General features: G+C 38.2%; 1 protein-coding gene across 2 annotated transcripts in view; it reads left to right on the top strand.

Moving 5' to 3' along the window:
* The window catches only part of OPHN1 (oligophrenin 1), a 369,115-nt gene that overhangs the window by 130,303 nt on the left and 215,248 nt on the right, over positions 1-23,564 (top strand). For both annotated transcript variants that reach the window (XM_075538125.1, XM_075538124.1), the window contains exons 8-12: positions 3,401-3,505; positions 8,971-9,100; positions 13,510-13,610; positions 19,010-19,101; positions 22,185-22,263. In XM_075538125.1, the coding sequence (XP_075394240.1) occupies positions 3,401-3,505; positions 8,971-9,100; positions 13,510-13,610; positions 19,010-19,101; positions 22,185-22,263 (507 nt within the window). The remainder of the gene's footprint in view (positions 1-3,400; positions 3,506-8,970; positions 9,101-13,509; positions 13,611-19,009; positions 19,102-22,184; positions 22,264-23,564) is intronic.

Here is a 23,564-nt window from a genome sequence, read left to right as displayed (position 1 = left end):
GTATCATTAAATGTATATGAAGTTTATATTTTTATATGAAAATTTTATTTCAAGAAAAAGGCTCACACAATTATAGAAGTAAACCAATCCAGCTCAAGTCCATGGGTCAGATGTTTAGCTGGAGGTATCCCTCACTAACATGATTGCGGGGGGTTGAGAAACCAGAAGGCAGGAAGACAAACCAGGGAGCAAGAAGAGAGCAGGTGAAGCTTGTGGCTTCAGAGTCCAATAAAGTCAAGGTTATCAGGTCAAATGTCAGGTTACTGATATCACCCAGGGTCTTCAGTCAATATGGTGGGCCATTGATTCAAATTCAAAGAATCAGAGGTCAATGAGCCAGGTGCAAGATTGAGATCCAGCAAGAAAGAAGTAAGCAAGCTTTCCCACAGCCACCACTTATATTGGAATTAGGCCACACCTTTGAGGAAATTTCCTTTCATTTGCTTCAGGACTATGACCTAAGAAAGGGGGTTGCACTTTCCTCTAATTGTTTACAACTGATTGACTACATATAGCAGATTCCATTATGCAGTTGATTATATTGTATTATATAACATCATGGGGGATTACTGTGCTTTAACTGCCAAACCACTGGGGATACTGACCCATACAAGTTGACACAAAAACAAATTATCACAGCGATCATGAAACCAAAAGCATCCCCTATATAGAGATAATCGCTGTTAATATTGTAGCTTGTTTTCTTCCAAATGACCTATGTGTATTTAAGATCTTTCTCTAGCTTTATGTGCATTTATACTTGTAAATGTATATGTGCATATCATATTACACATAATTTTATGTATATGTGTATCTGCTCACCTTTGTATATATTTGTGTATACATTAATTCAGAAAACATTGATTGAGTTCACATTATGTGCCAAGTACTATAATAGATACCAGGGATCCTTTGGTGAACAAGACAGATCCCATTCTGTTTTTATGAAGCCTATATTCTTGGGGGATAGACAATGGGAAGAAAAGTACATAGATCAATTATGATAATTTAAGATTATGAAAAGGATTATACTGGAAACTCAAAGGAGCTAAAATAAAGAAAAAGAACATTAGATCAGGTAGTCAATGAAGACATCTGAAAAGGTGACATATAATCCGAGATACAAAGGAAGAGAGGATGCAGCAATACAAATAGTTGAGAAAGAACAGGAAGAGAAAACTTGTACACACATTAAGGATAGGAAGTAATGGTATCTTTAGAGAATGGAAAGAAGAGCAGTAGTATCTTTAGATCCTGGTGAGAAAAAGGAAGAATGGCAGGAAATTGTGTTAGTAGGCAGAGAAAGAGCCAGTAGACATAATAAAAAGTTGTGATTTTAGTCTTAAGTGCAGTGGAAAACCACTGAAGTGCACAAAGCAAGGTAAGGAATTAGCTGGTTTGTGTTTTGATGAGAATGACTTAGAAGGGGCCAAGAGTAGAAGTGAGGAAATGAATTAGACAGCAAATACAGAGATTAAAAAAAAAGAGAAAGTGTTGGCTTAATTTAGGGTGCTAATAGTTGAAACAGAAAAGAATGACTGGACTAGACATATATTTTGGACAAAAATGACAAGAATTATGGGTAGATTAAATTAGGATATGCATGTCATTTGTGTATATACCTACACAAGGAAGCATCAGATACTAATGGAAAAATGTAATGAAAAGATAATATTTTCCATGAACATTTTGAAACCCTCTTGTATGTGATGCAGTTTCTTGAGCAGGGAGAATGAACATGGAACCAAACACACACACACACACACACACACACACACACAGAGAGAGAGAGAGAGAGAGAGAGAGAGAGAGAGAGAGAGAGAGAGAGAGAGAGAGAGAGAGACAATACAGGACTGCAGCACAAAATAAACACAGACAGAGATGGTGCAAACTGCAGGCCTGAGGGACCACAGCGCTTTATTTTGAAGTACTAAATAAAGGCAGTGTTCCCAGAGATGTTTGCTATTCCCACACTTGAATTTCTCATAGCCTTGAGATTGAGTTCCGTATCTCAGCCCGTACTACTTTTGTTTGTTTTCTACCAGGGAATACTGTTTGCAGCTGTTCCCCCAAATTCCCTACCTTTTTCAGTAAGGAAGCAGTTTATGAGAAACAGCTAGGACAGATGTTTGCACACGGTCCTAGACAGATACTTGACAGGAGATGCAGTGCTCCTTTCATGACTCCTTCAGTATCTGTAGTACACATCTGTGCATTTATATATGCATATAATTTTTGTGTATACATACATATCTAAACAGATTTCCTAGCAGTGCGGTCAGGTAAACATTAAAATTCCAACCATAGGCCAGTGGTTCAAACCCACCAGTTGCTCTGTGGGAGAAAGGTAAGATTGTCTACTCTAAAGATATACAACCTTAGTAGCCCTACATAGGGTCACTATGAGTTGGAATCAACTGTATGGTAGTGGGCTTCATTTTAAAAATTATATATATATATATATATATATATCTATATCTATACACACATGTACTCTGTGGTGTGTATATACTTATACATAGAATACAAGTGTTTATGTTGAACAAATTGCTTTCTAGAAAGAACTGAGTAATTTTCACTAATATCTATTACACTATAGAGCCCTGGGTGGCATAAATGGTTAAGTGTTCAGTTACTAACCTAAAACTGTTTTTTATGTACCCAGACATGCCTCAGAAGCTATATCTACTTTTGAAAAATCACATCTATAGAAAGTTCTATGGAGTATATACTCTGAACCACATAGGATTGTCATGAGTAAAAAAAGAAAATTGAGCAGCAATGGGTTACATTTGCCAACATGGAGTATTATTTTAAAAGTAATTGTAATTTGATACATGAAAATACTATGTTAATTTTAATTTATGTTTATTTCATGTCTAATAAGGTTAAACATTTTATACTTAAATAATGTTTATTATTTGCATGTATGTTTTCTTTACCCTCCAAACATTGTTATTATAAAAAAATTAATCCAGATTTTTTCCCTCTTATACCATTATTACTGTCTTCATTAAAGTGTAGAATCATATGTCATTTATTCATTTACTTATGTATTCATTAAACAAGTATTTATTGATCATCCCCTACCAGTACTGGGAACCTTGCTATAAAATACAAAGCCTAATCATATATTGTTCAAATTATGAATGGTTTTGCATACTATCTGAACAGGACCTGGATGAACACATTTTTTAGTAACTCTTATAATTTTCAACCAAGTCTAGTAAAAATGGTTAACCTAATATCAGAATAATTACGTGTGGACTTCTTTGTATTTTATGACTACTTGTAAAACTATATTTGGTAAACACACTAGTTTTTCTGTGCTCATATTTTCTTTATTTGACTCATGAGAAGGCGTCAGTGCTAAAAAGTTATTTTTACACATTTTTCCTAGGTCTTGGCTTTTCTTCATAGCCTCTTTATTTCTAACAGCCTGACTGTGGAGCTCACACAGGATTTCCTCCCTTATAAACAACAGCTACAGCTCAGCTTGCAGAATGTGAGTTTGCATGTCCCTTTTTCTCCTTCCATTTGAATTTAATTTAAGTCCTAGTTATCTTGGCCTTGAAATTCTAGGATTTTGCATCCCAGCTAGGTTTTCATATATATTGGTGTGAATCACATTTAACCCAATGTTCTTAGTTCTACAGTTTCAATTCTTCCCAAATTTTGAGGTAAACCGAGTCATAGCCCACCCTTCCACTAACCAAACACATCCATCTCGCCAGGATTTATCAAATGTTGCTAATCTTTATCTCTCCCAGATAACCTAATTATGGATTTATTTAAGCATATATCTTATGCTATTTTACTTGTGGTCAGTATAACACTTTCATTAATAAGAATTCCCATTTTTCCTCCTTTTAAAAAATATTTGTTATTGTTGCTATTTTGTTGCTCTCTAATCAGTCCTGATTAATGGCAACCCTATCTATGTACAAGAAATCAACACACAGTCTAGTCCTGTATCAAATTTATGATCATTGGTATGCTTCAGTCCATTGTTGTGACCACTGTGTCTTAATGGTCTTAAAATCTAAGGTGTCATCTTCCAATACTATATTGGACAGTGGTCTATTGTGGTATATGGAATTTTGGTTTTGTCATGATATAACTGCCAAAGTAAACCAGAGTTATTCATAACCCATGGACAAGCAGATGGATTCTGGACTGCCACTTAATTCTAGTGCCAACTCAATTTTATAATCAGACCAATTCTTATAATAATATGGCTCTGCTTGATATTTGCCTTCATAAAGAAATCACTAAAAATAAGGGTGCTACAGCAAAGTGTGGTGGAGAACGTACCATATATACTCGTGTATAAACTGAGTTTTTCAGACAAAATGTTCTGAAGAACTGGGGTTCGGCTTATACACAGGTCAGTGGTACCCCAGCGCCCCTTATCTCATGGGTGATTGCCATTTCTCTGCTGTTCATTCAAAGCCCCGCTGACAGTGCAGGGCTTCAAATGTTTGTTTGCTCACATCTAACCAATCAGAGCCTTCTTATGCTGTGGGCAGCTCCAATTCACAGAAGCACCCATAGTAATTCACTTACTCCGGCAGCTGAACTGGTAAGGATGTGTCTGTGGCTGTGCTCCATCTCTCCCCTCTGGTTTCTGTGTTAATTCACATCCTGCATCCCCCGCCCGCATGGACTACCCCCCCCTCCTCCCAGCTAAGAAGTCACAGGGGTGGGGGGCATTACCATGAAAGTTCTTTTACAAAGTCTCGTTTTTTTATCCTATTAGAAATGGATACTCTTTAACCGAAACAAAAATGCCGGTCATATGAGGCTGGTTTCAAATGAAGGTTGTGTCAAGAGCAGAAGAGAGCAATAACAGTATTGCAAGTAGGGGATTATGTGTTGACAAAAAGCAAGTGAGGGAGTGACGGAAAATGAAGGCTGACTTGGAACAGATTCCAAAAGCTAAAAAAGCTCATCGTGGTTTAACTTCTTTTTATGGGGCTCTAGAGAGTGAATTGCATAAATAAGTTATGGCGTGTCGTCAAAATTGTTACTGCATAACATGCATGAAAATCTGTATACGTGCTCTACAAATGGCTATGGATGACAAATATAAAGCACTGGACTTTGAAAAATTTGCTGCATCAGCAGGATGGTGTACCCGCTTCATGAATAGGTTTGGCCTACTGTGTTTGAGACAAAGAACAAAGAGTTCCCCAAAATTGCCCCAAGACCTTGAAGGAAAAAATTATGTCATTCCAGTCATTTATTATAAAACAAAGAAGGATTTATAATTATGACCTGGCAGATATTGGGAATATGGATGAAACTGCCATGACTATTGATCTTCCAAGCAACAGAACTGTGGCAAGTTTAGGAGAAAAAAACATTTTTCTCAAAACCACAGGAAATGAAAAAAAAAACCCTTTACAGTTGTTCAGTCATGTTTGGCTAATGGAACTAAGCTGCGTCCTGTCATTACTTTTAAAAGAAAGAGTTTGCCTAAAAAGATCAATTTCCCACCAAGAATTACTGTGCATGCACATGCTAAAGGCTGGATGGATGAAGACGGAAGTAAAAAATGGCTAGAAGAAATTTGGAACTGACCACCAGGAGCAGCCTTAAAGAAAAAGCCATTGTTACTTGTTTGGGATGTGTTCAGAGCCCACCTATCGGATGACATAAAAAAAAAAAAAAGGCAAAATCTAGTAAAGTTACTTTAGCCTTTATTCCAGGTGGGCTTACATCTGTACTGCAGCCTCTGGATGTATCTTTGAATAAGCCTTTTAAAGACCGTGTGCTAAGGATGTGGCATGAATGGATGTCATCTGGTCAAGCCCGACTAACAAAAGGAGGAAATCTCATGAAGCCTGACATAGAGTTATAGCAAAGTGGGTTCGAGATGCATGGGAAGACATTCCAGAAGACATGATGCGACGTGCCTTCCAAAAATGTAGTATTAGTAATGCTATGGATGGCAGTGAAGACTGCGCTTTGTATGAAAATGACAGCAGTGATGGTGATGATGGCGATCTCAGTGAGGACAGCGTCTATGATGACCTCACACCAGCTGAAGCTCTGCATTGGGATACAGATGATGAGGAGGAATCCAGTTTTGAAGGATTTTTAACTCTTTACATTTTAACTTGGTTGGTGATTGAGCTCAGGGAATAGTACTCTTAAGGTATCATTGTTGATACCTTATTTTTTTTTGTTGAACCTATTTTCCACTTACTGTGCTGGTTTACTAATGTTAGATGACTTGTCCTTTTACTTATGTTTTTTATTTAAAATAAATATTTAAATACATTACCCCACTGATGTCTCAATTTTTAGTAATTTTATTTTCACTTATTTTGATTATTGAAACTCACCAATAACTTCTGCATTTTCCACCTTAGGTTTATACTTGAGTCAATCATTTTCTCTGGTTTCCCAGGTAATAATTAGGTACCTCAGCTTATACTCGGGTCGGCTTATATTCGAGTATATACGGTAGGTGGTGCCCACCTATCAATTGGAATAGTGTCAGGGGTCTTAAGGCTTCTATTCGAACAAGCAGCCATCTAAGTGAGGGGTCAACTAAGTTTATATTTAAGAAGCACATCATACTATGTCATCCAAAGAGGAGGATAATAAAATCAAAATATGATGGAGGGAAAGGTGTCAGAGCTTAAATTGTGAACCCCCAATTTTTAGAAGGCTATGTAGGACAGGGAAGCCAAAAATCCATCTGCAGAGGATCTAGTCAGCTTAAGCCTAAGCAAGATCCCCTCTATCCACAGGACAAGGACTAGAACAGCTTTATTATTACACAGAGATTATTGTAAACTTGATTATGATGGATTGAACCATGGTATAATATGATAGATAGTCCATTGACCTCCCTCTTGACACAAACTGAATTTCCTCTAGGTTCAACTATTTCTCACTTGTTCCTTGATAGAAATGTCTTCTCTGGCTTTTTAAATATCATTGGTTGTCTTTTCTTTTGTACTCTTTATTTTTATCTTTGTATTTTTAGCTTTTTTCCCCCTGTCTGTTTCATTTTGGTTTTGTTTTTTACTTTTTCTGTTGGATTTCAAAGCAAAGAAAGAGTAGATGTGGGGAGATAATTAATAGTACAATGGTTTATTGGGCATGTAGGATGCTCACCCTCCCGACATGATCGCTGACGGCAAAATGGCTGCATACAATAATGTGACGAAGAAAGCTGATGGGGTCTTAAAGACCTGAAGTTAAAACAGTGCCCATCTAGCCGGGAAGCAACAAAGCATACATGCAAGAAGCATACCAATATGCATACCAATATGTGTGACCACAAGGTGTCGGTGGGATCAGGTATCAGGCATCAGAAGACCCAAAACCAACAACAATTTTGATGAGAATGAGGAGGTTTGGGATGGAGAACCATAGCCCATCTGTAGACAATTGGACATCTCCTCACAGAAGGGTTAAAAGGAAGGGACGAGCCAGCTAGCATGCAATATAGCACTGATGAAATACACCGCATTCTTCTTGTTCTTTTAAAAAAAATAATTTTATTGGGGGCTCGTACAACTTTTATCACAATCCATACATACAATCATTGTGTCAATCACATTTGAACATTTGTTAACATCATCATTCTCAAGACATTCGCTTTCCACCTGAGCCCTTGGTATCAGCTCTTCATTTTTTCACCTCCCTCCCCCCTCCCTCCTCCCTCATGAACCCTTGATAATTTATAAGTTATTATTATTTTGTCATATTTACACTGTCTCCCTTCACCCACTTTTCTGTTTTCCACCTCCCACGGAAAGGTTATATGTGGATCCTTGTCATCGGTTCCCCCTTTCTACCCCACCCTCACTCCACCCTCCCAGTATCACCACTCTCAGCCCTGGTCTTGAAGTGATCATCTGTCCTGGATTCCCTGTGTTCCCAGTTCCTACCTGTACCAGTACTCTGGCCCACATGGAATAAGCACGCCAGCATGTGTGATCACGAGGTGTCAAGGGGATGAGGTCTCAGGCATCTAAGAACAAAAAGGCAAATCATTATGAATGAAGGGGAGTACAGATTGGGTACCCAAGACCCATCTGTAGGTAACTGGACATCCCCTTACAGAAGAGTCACTAGAAGGAGACGAGCCACTGAGGGTGCAGTGTAGCAACGATGAAACGTACAACTTTCCTGTAGTTCCTAAATGCTTCCTCCCCCACCCACTTATCATGGTCCCATTCCTCTTGTTCTTTGATGCTTCCTCATCCAACTACCATGACCCCAGGTCTGTCTTACAAATGCGGCTAGACCAGAGCATGTATAGTGGTACAGATAAGAGCTATCAACACTCAGAATCCAGGACAGATAAATCCCCCAGGACTAATAATGAGAGTAGTGGTACCATGAGGTTAGGGGAAAGACGGGGGAGAAGGGGGATAAAAAGGAACAGATTTCAGTGATTGACATACCCCCCCCACCAAGGGGATGAACAATGGAAATATGGGTGAAAGGAGACAGCAGACAGTATAAAATATGAAAATAATTTATAAATTATCAAGGGTCCATGAGGGTAGGGGAGGAAGGGGAAAAAGGAGGAGCTGATACTAAGGGTTCAAGTAGAAAGAAAATGTTTTGGAAATGATGATGGCAACAAATATACACATGTGCTTGATGCAATTGGTGCATGGATTGTTATAAGAGTTGTAAGAGCCCCCAATAAAATGATTTATCAAAATTAAAACAAACAAAAAGCAACTGTGTTTTGTAAGTCAGTGTATTTCAAAATAGTCTCTCTTTCCTGTTTTATGGATAAAGTCTTATTTATATTTAGCACCATTAAACTTTATCAAATTTAGATATATATTTATGCTATTATTCAGCATCAGTGTTTCCTCTATACTGTGGTATATGGCATGTACTAAAGAAAGTTGTCTTCTGCATCTCTGACCAATACTTATTTTTAAAATCTTATATATGAAGATAATGATTGTGTTGATAATATCTTGGCAGACAAGAAATCATTTCTCCAGTACCCGGGAAGAGATGGGAGAACTGAAGAGAAGGATGAAAGAAGCTCCCCAGACATGCAAACTGCCAGGACAGCCAACCATTGAAGGCTATCTTTATACACAAGAAAAATGTAGGTGAAATGTTTGTCGAAATGCACTAGGATTCAGGTGGCTAGCATTTTCTGCCATTTGGCCTTTTGAACTCTAAGTACTCATGTTGCTCTCAGACTTCTATCTTCTATAATCATGCTGGGAATATTGCTGCTGTGGTTAGGAGTCCTCAAGTTTGTTTCAATTCTTAGTGACTCTATGTACAGTAGAATGAAGCATCCTCACGAACATCATCTTCTTTTTCACTTCCCTTCCACTTTACAAGCATGATGTCTTTTTTCTAGGGACTGTTCTCTCTTGAGATGGGAACGAAAGAAAAGATCAAAGTGGATGTCAAAAGGGACTCTAAAACTTGCTTTGGATCAGAGAGCAGCTAAAGCACATGAAGAAAGGATAATATAAAAGAATTGAACAGAAAATTTAAAGGACAGCTCAATAAGACAAAGTAAAGAATTACATTGAATTGGGTAAACACATGGAGTTCGAAAACAAAAAATAAAATACAAGCTTAGCATATATCAAGGTGAATGAACTGAAGGAAAATTTCAAGCCTTTAGTTGCAATATTGAGATGTTTTGCCATTCAGCTGCTAGGTATAAGATGAGCAGTTAGAAACTCCCAGTCACACTGTAGGAAAAGATTAGGTTTTCTACTCCTTTACAGATTTACCGTCTTGGAAACCCACAGCTGCAGTTCTAGCCTGTCCTCTAGGGTTGTTATGAGTCGGAATTGACTTGCTGGCAGAGTTTGGTTTTGTTTTTATGGATATAATGTTTATCTATGCAAGAAGTATCTAAAGAAGATGGAAGAAATAAACAGCCATTGTACCCAAAAGTTTGGGTTGACTTTCCACCATTTCAAGAGGTAGCTTATGATCAAGAACCAATGGTACAGAAGGATGGAATCCTAGCCTCATTGAAAATATTGGCAAGGAAAAGAAGAAAAACAAAGATCCAGGAATTGATGGAGTACCAATTGAAATATTTTATCACACCGATGATGCACTCATTACGCCCCAATATTTGGAAGACAGCTACTAGGCCAAACAACTAGAAGAGATCCATATTGTACCCAATTCAAAGACAGGTTACTCCACAGAATGAGGAAATTATCAAACAATATCATTAAAATCTCAGGCCAGTAAAATTTTGCTGAATATGATTCAATAATAATTACAGCAGTATATTTACAAAGAGCTGCCAGAAATTCAAGCCAGACTGAGAGTGCACTTGGAACAAAGGATATCATTGTTGATGTTAGATATGTGGATCTTGGCTCAAAGCAAAGAATACTAGAAACATGTGTACTTGTATTTTATTGATTATGAAAATGCATTAGACTATGTGGGTCATAACTAATTATGGATAGTATTGAGATGAATGGGAATATTTTATTTTGCTCCTGTGGAACCTGTATATGGATAAAAATATATGATTTTGAACAGAAAAAGGAAATACTGCCTAGACTGAAATCAGGAAAGTGTATATCATGGTTGCATCCTTTCACCATACTTATTCAATCTGTGTGGTGGGCAAATAATCTAGAAACTGGACTATATTAAGAGGGAGGCATCAGGATTGGAGGAAGGCCAATAAACCAATAATTGCAGATAACACAACAGTACTTGCTGAAAGCAAGGAAGAGTTGAAACACTTGCTGTTGATCATGGATTGCAGCCCTCAATATGGATTACAACTTAACGTAAAGGAAACCAGTCTTCACAATTGGTCTTATAGGTGACATAATGATAAATGGAAAAAAGATTCAAATTGTCAGAATTTCATCTTGCTTAGATCCACAATGGAGCTTATGGGAGCAATAATCAAGTCAAATGATGCGTTACATTGGGTGAACCTGCTGCACAAGACCTCTTTAAAGTGTTGGAGATCGAGATTTTCACTTTGAGAATTAATGGGTACCTGACTGCAGCCATGGTATTTTTTTAATTTCCTCATGTGCAAGCGAAAGCTAGTGGTTTTGGAATAAGGAAACCAGAGACAAATCGATCCATTTGTATTATTGTGATGCTGAGGAATATTGAAAGTACCAAACTCAAATTCTCGAATTCACTGCCACTGAGTCAGCTCCAATCCTTTGTTTCCAACCTTTGCATTCCCATCTTCAATATTTATCAATGCGGCATCTCATTTGCATATTTGATTAATTCCGGTGAAGACGTTGGTAGACTTCTTCTATTTATTCATCACTAGCTTTGGGGATTCGTGTATAAATTCCAATAATAGTTGTATTGATTGGATTTCCTTGAAGGAGGATAGATATAATTCCATTGAAGAAATTCTTGTAATTCAAGATTGATTTTGAATGCAATGCCATTCCTCTTGTTAGTGTTATTGCCAGCAGAGTCAATCATAGGATTTTCTGAATCAAAATGGCCAATAGCTATTTTGCGAGAAAAGACACAGATACCGAGTATATGTGAGACATAGTGCTAAGTGATTTCAGTTTACTAACTCATATAATCTGTAAAGCTACCTTCGAATCTGAGGAGCTCATTTTCTGATACTACATCAAACGATGCTCCATTGCTAAAATGTTCAGTGGCTAATTCCTAAGACGTGGACAGCCTATTCCTTTTTCACAGTCTTTTCTTGGTCTAGAATCTCTACTGAAACCTCTTCACTCTGGATGATCCTGCTGCTATTTGAAATAGCAGTGGTTTAGCTTCTAGCATCTTAGCGACATATGCACCACCACAGTTGATAAACTGACAGAGAAATGGTAGCTGGTAATAGTGATAATAAAAAGGAGGCGCTCTCCTAAGTTAAATCTGAAAAGAACAATGTTCATGGCAGACACACCTTATTAAGCTAAAATCGTATCTGGGATTAAGGAGACTTCAGAAGGCATTCTGGGGGTCAAAATTTAAGAGCTATTTGAATAAAAGCTCTCTCAGAGCCATAGTTTTGGTGTTCCTCTCTCTGGTTCCAGAAAGTCTGGAATCCACAAGGGCTTTAAGTTAAGTTCTGAGTTTTCCATCTTTTTAGATCAGTATTCTTCGCTGGAATAATGGATCAAAATGTTCAGGAATCATCCAATTCCTCTGGTCTCATGGCAAAGGAGGCAGCTTTTCGTGGAGACAATTAATGAAGCATTCCATTTCTCCTTCCTAGTCCAGAATTGTCTCCTTTGTCTGTTGCTCCAGGCAAACAAAGCAACTATTGTACCTTGTGTAACTGCTTGAATTTTTTTAGACCATAGACACTATTAGGTGAACTAGGAGGTAGAGCTAATTGAGAAAAGCAACAGGAAAGGAAAGATGAGATAGGAACCTTAGAGAGAAGTTGAGTGTCTGTTTATGGGGTGGGGTGACAAGTCAGAAAAGGATGTTGAAAATGGATGCATATGTTGAAGAATGTAATCAATGTCACCAAATTGTACATATGTAGAATGTTGACATAATATTGCTGTATGTTATGTTGTGTCTCTCTTCAATAAGAACAAAAATTATTTTCATAATTGGAGGGGAAGCCAAGCATTTGTTTGCAAAAGTTCTGAGATGATAAGAGCTCCTCTAAAATTCAAAATGGGAATGTGGCAATGGGACAGAGCAGATAAGACACAGATATCTGATGCCAAGTGCTTTAAATTTAAAATCTCATTTAATCTTTAAAACTACCTTATCACAGTTTATACATGAAGTCACTGAAGCTTAGAAAATAGATTACCAGTCGAAAGTTACTTAATAAGTGGCTTACAGTTAAACTTAGATCTGTAAAATTCCCAAAACCATGCCTCTACCAATATATTCCAACCACTATATCCTGTACCTTCTGTTGCCTTAGAAATGTGTGGCTCTTCATAAAGCACCATAATTATTCATGATTTCAGTGGGTACAGTACATTGGTATGTGCTGTTCATTGCTAATCGAGGAAAACAGGCTAATGTATTTAGTGACTGAGTATTGTAGAAGATTTAAGCATTCTGAGCTCCTCTAAATAGCATTATGTGCTACTTAGGAGCTCTGGTAGCATTTGGCTGCTAACCACAAGGTCAACAATTGGAAATCACCGGCCTTTCTGCATGAGAAAGATGAAGCTTTCTAGTCCCATAAAAAAACTACAGTCTTGGAAACCCAAGGGACAGTTCTGCTCTGGTCTCTATAATTCAGAATCGGCTAAATGACAGTGAGCTTTTGATTTATGTACTATTTGATTGTCCTTTTTGGACACAATTCTTCTAAACACTCCGCAAAGCAGAGCAAATGAAAAACACTATGGTCCTGATATAAGTAAGGAACTACAGAAGCGCACAAATCAGGTGGCTTTGGAGGACTGGGACTAAGGGAAGGGCAGGATTTTATCTGGAAGATAAAGACAAATCATACAACATATCCTATGAGGATACTGGTTACACAGTAAAATAATTATTCTCTCTACTCTAAACTTTTAATTTTGCCTGTCTTTGCAGGGGCTTTGGGAATATCCTGGATGAAATACTACTGCCAGTATGAGAAAGAGACCAAGACACTCACCATGACACCTATGGAGCAGAAGCCTGGTGCTAAGCAGGTCTGTTTTTGTGGGTGACTGTGTCTTAGAGAAAAATTTGTTGGCTTAGTGTCAAATAGTCAAGTCAATCACTGTCATTGAAACCATGATTTAATTCTCCTTGGAATAAATTTGCATTGGACCATATAATAGCTGAATGAAAAATTTCTTGTTTATTATATCAAATATATATACTTCCAAAAGCATCTGTGCTCTTTCAAACATTTATGCAAATAGTTACCACATTGTACAAAGACTACCTGCAAAAAATAAATGGTAATAAGAGTGTTACTTCTTTTCAGAAATCTCTACTATAGGATTCCTTTAAGATGGAAGAATTTAAAATATGAATAATTAAAAAATCATTTTATTGGGGGCTCATACAACTCTTATCACAATCCATCCATCCATCCATTGTGTCAAGCACATTTGTACATTTGTTGCCATCATTCTCAAAACTACTTGAGTTTTCTACTTGAGCCTGTGCTAGCAGCTCCTCATCGTTTTCCCCTCCCTCCCCACTCCCCTCCCTCATGAATCCTTGATAATTTATAAATTATTATTATTTTGTCATATCTTACACTGTCCGACGTCTCCCGTCACCCACTTTTCTGTTGTACATCTCCCAGTGAGGAGGATATATGTAGATCCTTGTAATCGTTCCCCCTTTTCAGCCTACCCGCCCTTTACCATCCAGGTCTCGCCACTCTCAGCACTGGTCCGGAAGGTATCATCTGTCCTGAATTCCCTGTTTCCAGTTCCTATCTGTACCAGTGCACATCCTCTGCTCTAGGCAGATTTGTAAGGTAGAATTGGGATCATGATAGTGGCTGGGAGGAAACATTTAGGAACTAGAGGAAAGGTGTATGTTTCATCGTTGCTATATTTCACTCTTCCTGGCTCGTCTCCTCCCCACGACCCTTCTGTAAGGGAATGTCCAGGTGCCTACAGATGGGTCTTGGGTCCCCAATCTGTACTCGCCCTCATTCACAGTGATTTAATTTTTTGTTCTTTGAAGCCTGATACCTTTGACACCTCATGATCACACAGGCTTATGTGCTTCTTCCATGTGGGCTTTGTTACTTCTGAGCTAGATGGCCGCTGTTTATTTTCAAGCCTTTAAGACCCCAGATGCTATATCTCTTGATAGCTGGGCACCATCAGCTTTCTTCACATTTGCTTATGCACCCACTTTGTCTTCAGCGATCATGTTGGGAAGGTGAGCATCATGGAATGCCTGTTTAATAGAACAAAGTATTCTAGCATTGAGGGAGTACTTGAGTGGAGGCCCAATGTCCATCTGCTACCTTAATACTAAACCAATAACTATATGCACATAGATCTGTTTCTCCATCTTCATATATAAATATATTTACATATGTAAATGCCTTTATTTAGACTTCGATAAATGCCCTTTGCCTCCTAGTTCTTCCCTCTATTTCATTTTACTTTCTTCTTTTCCCACTATCATGCTCAGCCTTCATTTGGGTTTCAGTAATTCCTCTTGAAATTACATTACCCTTGAACAAGCCCTACCAGGCCTCTTACACCCTCCTCACCACCAATTTGGATCACTTGTTCCCTTGTCCCTGGGTTTGTTAATACCACTTCCTTTGCCCCCATCTCCCCCTCTCCCTTGTTCCCCCGGAACTGTTGTTCCCGCTGTTTCCTCCTCCAGATTGTTCATCCAGCCTATCTCGTTCAGACAGACCTGCGGAGGTAATAACATGCACAAAAAGAGGACAGCAAAACAAAGTAACAAAAGAAACAACAACAACAAACCAATGACCCAAAAAATCCTGTAGTTAGTTCAAGTACTGTTTGTTGGCCTTTAGGAGTGTTTTCTGGTCAAATCTGATGGGGTGCCATGCCCCGGCCCCAAAGTCTTATTTTTGTATTCCCTTGGGACGCCATGGCTCTGTTTCCCTAGCTGTTCTGTTGCATGCCCGTAGTGTTTTGCCTCAGTGTGGCGGGATCAGATTGGACACAATTCCCACATTGTGTCTCCAGTGTTGTCCTCTGTAGGGCTATGAGTCAGTGAGGGATGTCTTGCATCATAGTGGGGTTGATCATATGGTCTTCTCTGTGGATTGGCTGTTCATAGCAGGGATATCGTCCTCAAGGCTTGGTGGGCCAGGATTTCCTCTACTCTCTCTTCCTTCCCCTTCATTTGCTCCTGTGTGCTCTGAACAGACAAGTCCCTCTCCCTGGGTTGCAGCGTCAGTGCTGTCCTCTGAAGTAATTTCTTCTGTGGGGAGGGGCAGCTGCCCACGTAGTTGGGATTGGGCCTGGCCCCTATGAATAATTTTTTGGTCTTGCAAAGTTTTATCATGCAATCTCCAGCTTTGTTTCAGTCATCAAAGTCCTATTTTCCAAATATTATTCCTTCCTCTTCATTTCCAGCCTTCACAGTGCAATCATCAGTAATTATCAGTGCATCTTGATTGCCTATTTGATCAACTTCAGACTGAGGATGTGGGTAACACACTGCCATCAAGTCAGATTTTGACTCATAGCAACTCTATGAGTAGAGCTGCCCCCTTAGGTTTCTGAGACTTTAAAACTTTATGGGAGGAGACAGTCTTATCCTGTGGAGCAGTCAGTAGAGTCAAACTGCTGACCTTTCAGTTAGCATCCCAATATGTAACTCACTATACTACCAGGACTCCTTGAAGAATTGGTAGAATTATTTAATTTCTTTATCCTTGTATTTAGGCATTGGTCTATAAATTTCAATAATAGTTGTGTTAAATTGATTTCCTGATATGTGTAGATCTTATCGTATCACAGACAGCATTATATTTCAAGATAGATCTTGAAATGTTCTTGTGATGCCATTCCTCTTTAATTTGTCATGTCTGACATAGTAATCCATATGATTGTCTTATTCGATATGTGCCATTTCATTTTTGACGACCTCCAATTTTCCTAGATTCACACTTTGTACAGTTTATCTTCTAATTATTTATGAATGGTTGCTGCTATTTCTTCTTATTTTGATTTGTGCCTCATCCAGCAATTGAAAGCCCCGAACGTTTGCCACATCCATGTTATTTGGGTTAACCAGTTGGAGTTTGAGTACCTTCCAACCTGAGATGTTTATCTCTCAATCCAATATCAAATAATGTTGAGCTGTACTCATACAGTTTTCAGTGGCTACTCCTTCAGAAGTGGTCCACCTATTTCATTTTTCTAGCCTAGAAACTCTGCCTGAATCTTCCTACCATACGTGACCCTGCTGTCATTTGAAATACCAGCGGCAAATATACACCAAAATGCAGTATCATACATTTACAGCTGAGTGGTCGGTCAAAGAATCTAGGAAAATTAATATTTTTGTGTGGAAGAAACTATATATACAAGTCTTGTCATAAAAATGTGTGAGAAATAGGAATACATCTGTACTGCTGAGGCATAAAGTAGGTAAACAGTAATAGAGTAGTGGGCTTCCACCAACTAGTTCAATTAATAGTGAGGGAATTTAGCGTTTAAAAATGGTAGGGTGTACATACCCACTGCTATCAGGTTGATTATATATCAGGCTTTATAGAATTTCTAAGACTGCAAATATTTATGGGAGCAGACAGTCTTAGTTTTATCCCATGGAAGGAATGGTGGGTTCAAACTGTCATGCTTGCAGTTAGCAACTCAACATTTAACTCACTGGGATGACCCTCTTAATAATTCTCCTTATGAAAAATTCTAACTGTAGTATTCAGTATTCCAAATATTGAGGTAGGTAAGGCAGATTGGAAGGTTAATTTTGGATCAGCAAAAGGAGAGAGATATTGGATATCGAACCATATGGGGCATTTTGGATGGCATAGTATCTGGAAGTGCCTAGCATGGTGCCTAGGCAGAAACTTGGCATTCAAGAAAAGTTTAGAGTTTGAAAATTTCGTGTTAGTTATATTATTCCCATTTAATATATTGTGAAGTTATGATTCAGAGCATAAAAATGCTCAGGGTTACAAATAGGTAGTAAGTGACAGAGGTGACACAAATCCCAAACCAAATCGATTGTTGTCAAATTGACTCCATGTATGGCTGTCCTATGGTGTCAGAGTAGAACTGTGCTCCGTAGGATTTTTAATCTATTTTAAATTTCCACATGGCTAGACCTTTTTTTCTGAGGTACCTCTAAGTAGACTCAACACTTTTAACTCTTCAGTTAGCAGCTGTTAATTAACCCTTTGTACCACATATGGACTCCTGTGACAGACCCCTGGGTTTTAAAACGATCTAGTTTATTACTATGCCGACTATTCTCACTTTGCTAAATTTTGGGAAACCATCGAACACATGTGAGCTTCACTTTCCTATTATGGTTATTGTGAAGAAAGTTCATTAAAAATACCTAACGTGATGTGCGACATAGTAGATGATGAGTCAGTTATCTTCCCTGTACCACATTGAAGGCCGAGGTGGAGCACACTGTTCTGCGTACATAAAAGATCAGATTTGCTTATTTTCACTGTGCCTGTCCTCCCTTCAAAAACAAAACTCATTGCCATTGAGTCGACGTTGACTCACTAGCAATGTTATAGAGCAGGGTAGAGTTTCCCTGTGAGTTTCTGAGTCCATAATTGTCTGTGGGTGTAGAAAGCCCACCTTTCTCCCTTGGAGCAGCTGGTGTTTTTAAATTCCGACCTTGCTCTTAACAGTCCAACGTACAACAACTACACCACCAGGACTCTTTGCCCTCCCTTAGGGGGGGATTATTTCGATTATCTGATTATCTTCAAGAATATGGAAATGGGTAACTGAATCCCCCCACCCTACTCTTTCTGCTACTCTTTCTTTAATTTCCCTCTGACCTTCTAAAACACCAAGAAACACCTCAAACTCACTGCCATCAAATCAATGCAAATTCATAGCAATCCTACAGGACAGGAGAGAACTGCCCCTGTGAGTTTCGGAGACTGTAAAGCTTTACCAAAGTTGAAAGCACCATCTTTCTCCCTCAAACTGCTCACCTTGCAGTTCGCAGGCCAACACGCGATGAGTGTGCCATCAAGGCTCCTTGACCTTTTAAAGAGGGCTACAAAAAATCACTTTCCCAATTGTACCTTCCCTAGAGTGTTCAGATTTCATTATTTGTGTTTAATGACCTTTGGGCAGCCCATTTCTGTTTCACTCCCCTGAGATAACCTCTATTGAACTTACATATTCTGCCATGTTTGTTTGCAAAATAGCACTGACCTACATGAGCATATTCTCTTGCTGTCAGTGATTGCATCTTGGATCAGGGAGAAGCCATCTGATATCTTGCAGGAAATACGGTTTTAAGAACAAGTTTCTCAGTAAGTGTACACATTGTTCCTGCTTCCTTCATAGATGCCTTACTTGATGAGGCAGAAGAAACCTCTGTGGTCTTTCGTTTTGTTTCAAATTGGCTATCATTCTTATTCTTTTATCAGGGGCCTTTGGACTTAACCCTGAAGTACTGTGTGAGAAGGAAGACTGAATCTATAGACAAGAGATTCTGTTTTGATATAGAAACTAATGAAAGGTAAGCTGGATTGTTATAAATTGTCATTGTCCCCAAGTGCCAGATGCTAAACCTGGAAAGGTCTTTTATTTTTCTTCTGTCATACCTATTGATGAGTAGGTACAAATCTCTTCAAACAAATCAGTGTCTTGACTTCCTTGGCTGCTCTCCATAGTAATCCCTCTTAGGTCTGGCTAAGAAGGGATTCTCGTTGTGCAACTTCTAATCAGCCTTTCTTCACCTACCAGGAGCTAGCGAAAAGGACGATGGCCCCAATTCACCAGCTTCTCAGTAGGAGGAAGCTTTATCAGTCCGCTTCTGCAAATATTACGCAGCATTATAAGCCCTAGGGGGAGTTCTACTCTGTCCTACAGCGTCACTGAGTCAGAATAGGGTGACCAACAAAATGGTTATATATTTGCTTTGTCTTTGGTGCCTTAGTTGCTCTGGACACAAAAAGTCACTTCTTGGATTTAATATGCTATCACACATGTAAACATTTGGCGATGCTACAAATAGGATGTAATATCAAAGTTCTTTTTTCATCTATTAATATGACAGAAAAAGCAAGTGAATCAGCATGCATTTTGGAGGAAGGGCAGACAGGGTAGAGAGTGATGGTGGGCTTTAGTAAAAATGTAAACTTGCTGCAGACTTCCCATGCTTTATAGCTATTTATGTGAATTGAAAACATTTATTAACTGTCGGATATTTGTTTAATGACTTGTAAATTTTGGATTTGCTTGCATTTTTTTCTCTCTCATTCTTCGTTTTCTGAACTTGAGCAACTTTATTAACGGAAACATAACTTTTAAGTTTAAAAGAGCATTTGGAGGTATTTGCGGACAGTATACTTTGAAGTTGAGAAACTGATGCAAACCTTGGTGATTAAAAGGGATTCTAGATTTTATTTCAGTGTATTCTTAGTATTGATTTATAGAAAACATTTTATCAATATTAGGTTATTAGAAAGAAAAATGATGGGTGAATTACAATAATGTGTGAGTAAAGTTGTCAGCAACTGGAATAATAAAGATCACATTAAGAAATAAGCACATTTTAATTTTTATTTAAAACCAATGACTCCTAGTCCATTTCCCTATTTTAAAATTTGGGATACCATTGGTTGTCCCTCAGATTTTTATTTTTTGAATCTGCATGGCCTTCTTTATTAAACATGAATGGCCTCTATCAAAGACAGCTGCAATTGTGTAGCCATGAGACTGTCACTTATTTTTCTTGACTATTACAGGCTCATTTGGACGGAAGAAATTCTGTTTGCCAGAGAAAATGACCTTTTGCTGTGTTTTCCTTTTATGAACCTTTAGTGTCTGTAGCTATGAAGCATTAGATGCTTGAAAGAAATTAAACAATTCTGATCTGTTTTAAGCTTAAATTTGTATTCTACTTGCAAATAACATCATCATTGATTCAAATCTGTTGCAAACAGTTTGAACTTGCATTTAGGGTCTGAGACCAATTAATTGTTGTACTTCTTTTATCTGCTGATGTGCATCCCTCATGTTAAAAGCTACATTTAATAATAAACATTAAATTTTGTACTTGTTGTTAAACGTCAGACTTTTTTCTTACTTTAAAATACTGAAAATTCTGTGATTCTTTCTGAGGGAGTCCATGATTTTAGTTATTAACTATCGGGCACTGAAACAAAACATTCCGACATTTATTCTCCACTACCCACCCCACACTTTATAGATCAGGAAACTGAGACTAAGTACATTTAGCTGACTTGTCTAAACAAATTCACATAGTATGCAGTAAGCCTGAGCTCAAATGGCCATTTATAGTACTACAAAGCACATGCTCTTTTGTTCCATTCTCTATTAGAAGCAGCATGTACATGCTGCAAGTCGAGCATCAAATATCATAAAAAGCATGTGCTGAAGCACTTCTCGGTACAAGCAGTTTACTGAGGGATGTGGCATTTGCTTTCCTGGCAAGTCAATTTGATGTAAAGAACAAGCTGGCTGCCTGCAGGCATCAGTCGCCTATTGTCTTGTTCAGTAGCAGAGGAGTCTTTGATTCCCCTTTTATATTTCAGGAACAGGGGATAGCATTTCCATTTAGTGCTATTAAAACAGCATTTGAAAACATAGTTTCAAAAATTGAAGGGGTACAATAACAATAATAATAACTGCTATTTTCAGGGTACCGCCTATGTTTCAGCTTCTTAAGTCCTCCCACAGTCCCATTAAGTGACAACGTTATTATCCCCATTTCATAAAGATGAGGCAGAGAGAAGGTAGCTGCTTGTTCAGTGTTACACAGCTGACAGCAGCGTCAGGATCCAAATCCCGGCATTCTAGTCTCCAGGACCACACACTAACTGCATTCTACTGCCACAATGATATACACAGATTTTGGTCATAAAGTTAATTAATAGGGGAGCCTTGACTAGAAGCCAGTACTTTTTCCACTTTAGCATCCTGACCTTCATGATAGTGTTTCTTGAATTTGACTTTCTGTAGTACTCAACAGTGATCAAGTGTTACATAAGAACACATTTTATAGGTGGAGTAAATGAGTTAATACATGTAAAACACTCAGAGTCTGACACTTCAAATTCAACAAATATTAGTTATTTGTTTTAAGAATTGCTTTAGTCAGCTAAATAATCTCCTCTCTGTGGTTGAGACAGTGTACATGTTGTTGATTCTTTTCTGACTGGAAATTGTCTTTGAACATACTAAATGGTAAAAGGAGTCAACTCTTTTTCTAGATAGGTGAATGTGGCTATGATAAACATGCTCATCTTCTGAGCCCATACTGTGGCTGACTCCCAAGAGAAGGAAGCGATGTGTCTCAAGGCCAATGAGACCAACTAAATCTGCCGAATGATACCTGCCTTCACATTTCTTTGTCCGATCCTTGTATGAGGCCATTGAGATAGCACAGTTCTCAGTATTCTCAAAGTTACTGTTCCTTAAATTTTCCATTATTCCGAGTAAACACATTTAGAACAACTCGAGTTCCATATGCATGTGCTTATTTTGTGACAAATCTCAGGACAGAGAGGAAACACAACATTCCATGCTTTCAGATGAAGTTTATGCATTAAATTTGTCACTTCGCCTCTCCCTTAGGTCAGGAGCCATCACTCTGCAAGCCCTTTCTGAAGCTAACAGAAGGCTATGGATGGAGGCAATGGATGGGAAAGAGCCTGTAAGTTAGTTGTAACGCTGGAGAAACCCTAGTATATGAGTGCCCTCTAGTGGTAACAGTGGTTTTGAGACAATTAAATGGCCAAAGATTTCTCATAAGCAGAATTTTCGAGCTGGATTAATTGTTGATTCGAGGTCTGTTGTTTAAACAGTAGGGCAACTTGAGTTCCTGAGAGAGTAAGGGACTTGGCATCTTAGAGAATACATGAAATATGGGCCTAGAATCTAATTTTCTCAGTTCCTTGGTCTAGTGTTAAGCTATGTGACTGTGCCAAGAAGATCTTCTTATAAAAAGATCATCAAGTCTTCTTTAGAATATAGAATTAATATATGAGGAAGCTTTAAAAAGTTTGTGGAGAATGTGATGAACATATAGTATACCATTCCCATGAATTTTGAAGTCCTCTTGTAATGTATAGAATGCTGAAAAGTAATTGCCATGACAAGCATTTATTGAGCTTTTATTTAAAATGTTATTGCTGCTCCGCCACCCATTACTACACTAACTCTTTAAGTGTGCACCTGGTAGAGGACATGGTTTTGCTATTCTGTATTCCAAGAAGTACCATTCCATTTAAAATACTGTTGCAGAGGAGGACAAGCAATTTCTTAAAAGACCAGTGTGAATAAACAGAAATCACTGAAAAGTCAGTTTTCTTCAGTACCACTCTGTAAGTTTCCTGCAGTGGTATATGAAATCATTTCTACTGCCTTATGTAGGAATCACAAAAGTCTGAATATATTTCCTTGTTCTGTCAATCAGTGGTTATGGGACCTTAAGCACGTCATTTTTCTACCCAGAGATTTCATTTAATCATCAATAAAATGATTTAATAATCTCTGTTCTACCTACCTGGAGGCCTGGAGGCATATTAGGCTACCCATTGAGCTGCTAATTAGTAGGTCAGCAGCTTAAACCTACCAGACACTCCAAAAAAGACAGATGAAGTTATATGCTCCCCTAAAGAGTTTAAGTCTAAGAAACCTAAAAGAGCAGTTCTAATTTGTCCTTTAGGGTCACCGTCAGTTGGAATCAACTCAATGTCAGTGATTTTTGATTCTACCTACCTCATAGGGTTGTTTTAAAAAATGAAAGTCAATCTGTAAACCTTAATATGAGAGCTTATTTTAGGTGTTTCTAATTGATCTTAAGGATGAGGGAAAATCTATCAAGATTCACCAGTATTTGGATATTGTCCTATCCACTTGCTTTACTTAAGGCAAAAACCTGCTTTGAGGGGCATTTCATTCAAGTTTTTTTTTCTTTGTGCCCCTAGTGCCCTGGAGACCAAAGAGTAGGGC

The sequence above is a fragment of the Tenrec ecaudatus genome, chromosome X (genome assembly GCF_050624435.1).
Source record: "Tenrec ecaudatus isolate mTenEca1 chromosome X, mTenEca1.hap1, whole genome shotgun sequence".
Lineage (NCBI taxonomy): Eukaryota > Metazoa > Chordata > Mammalia > Afrosoricida > Tenrecidae > Tenrec > Tenrec ecaudatus.
This window is presented reverse-complemented; position numbering and strand designations above follow the sequence as displayed.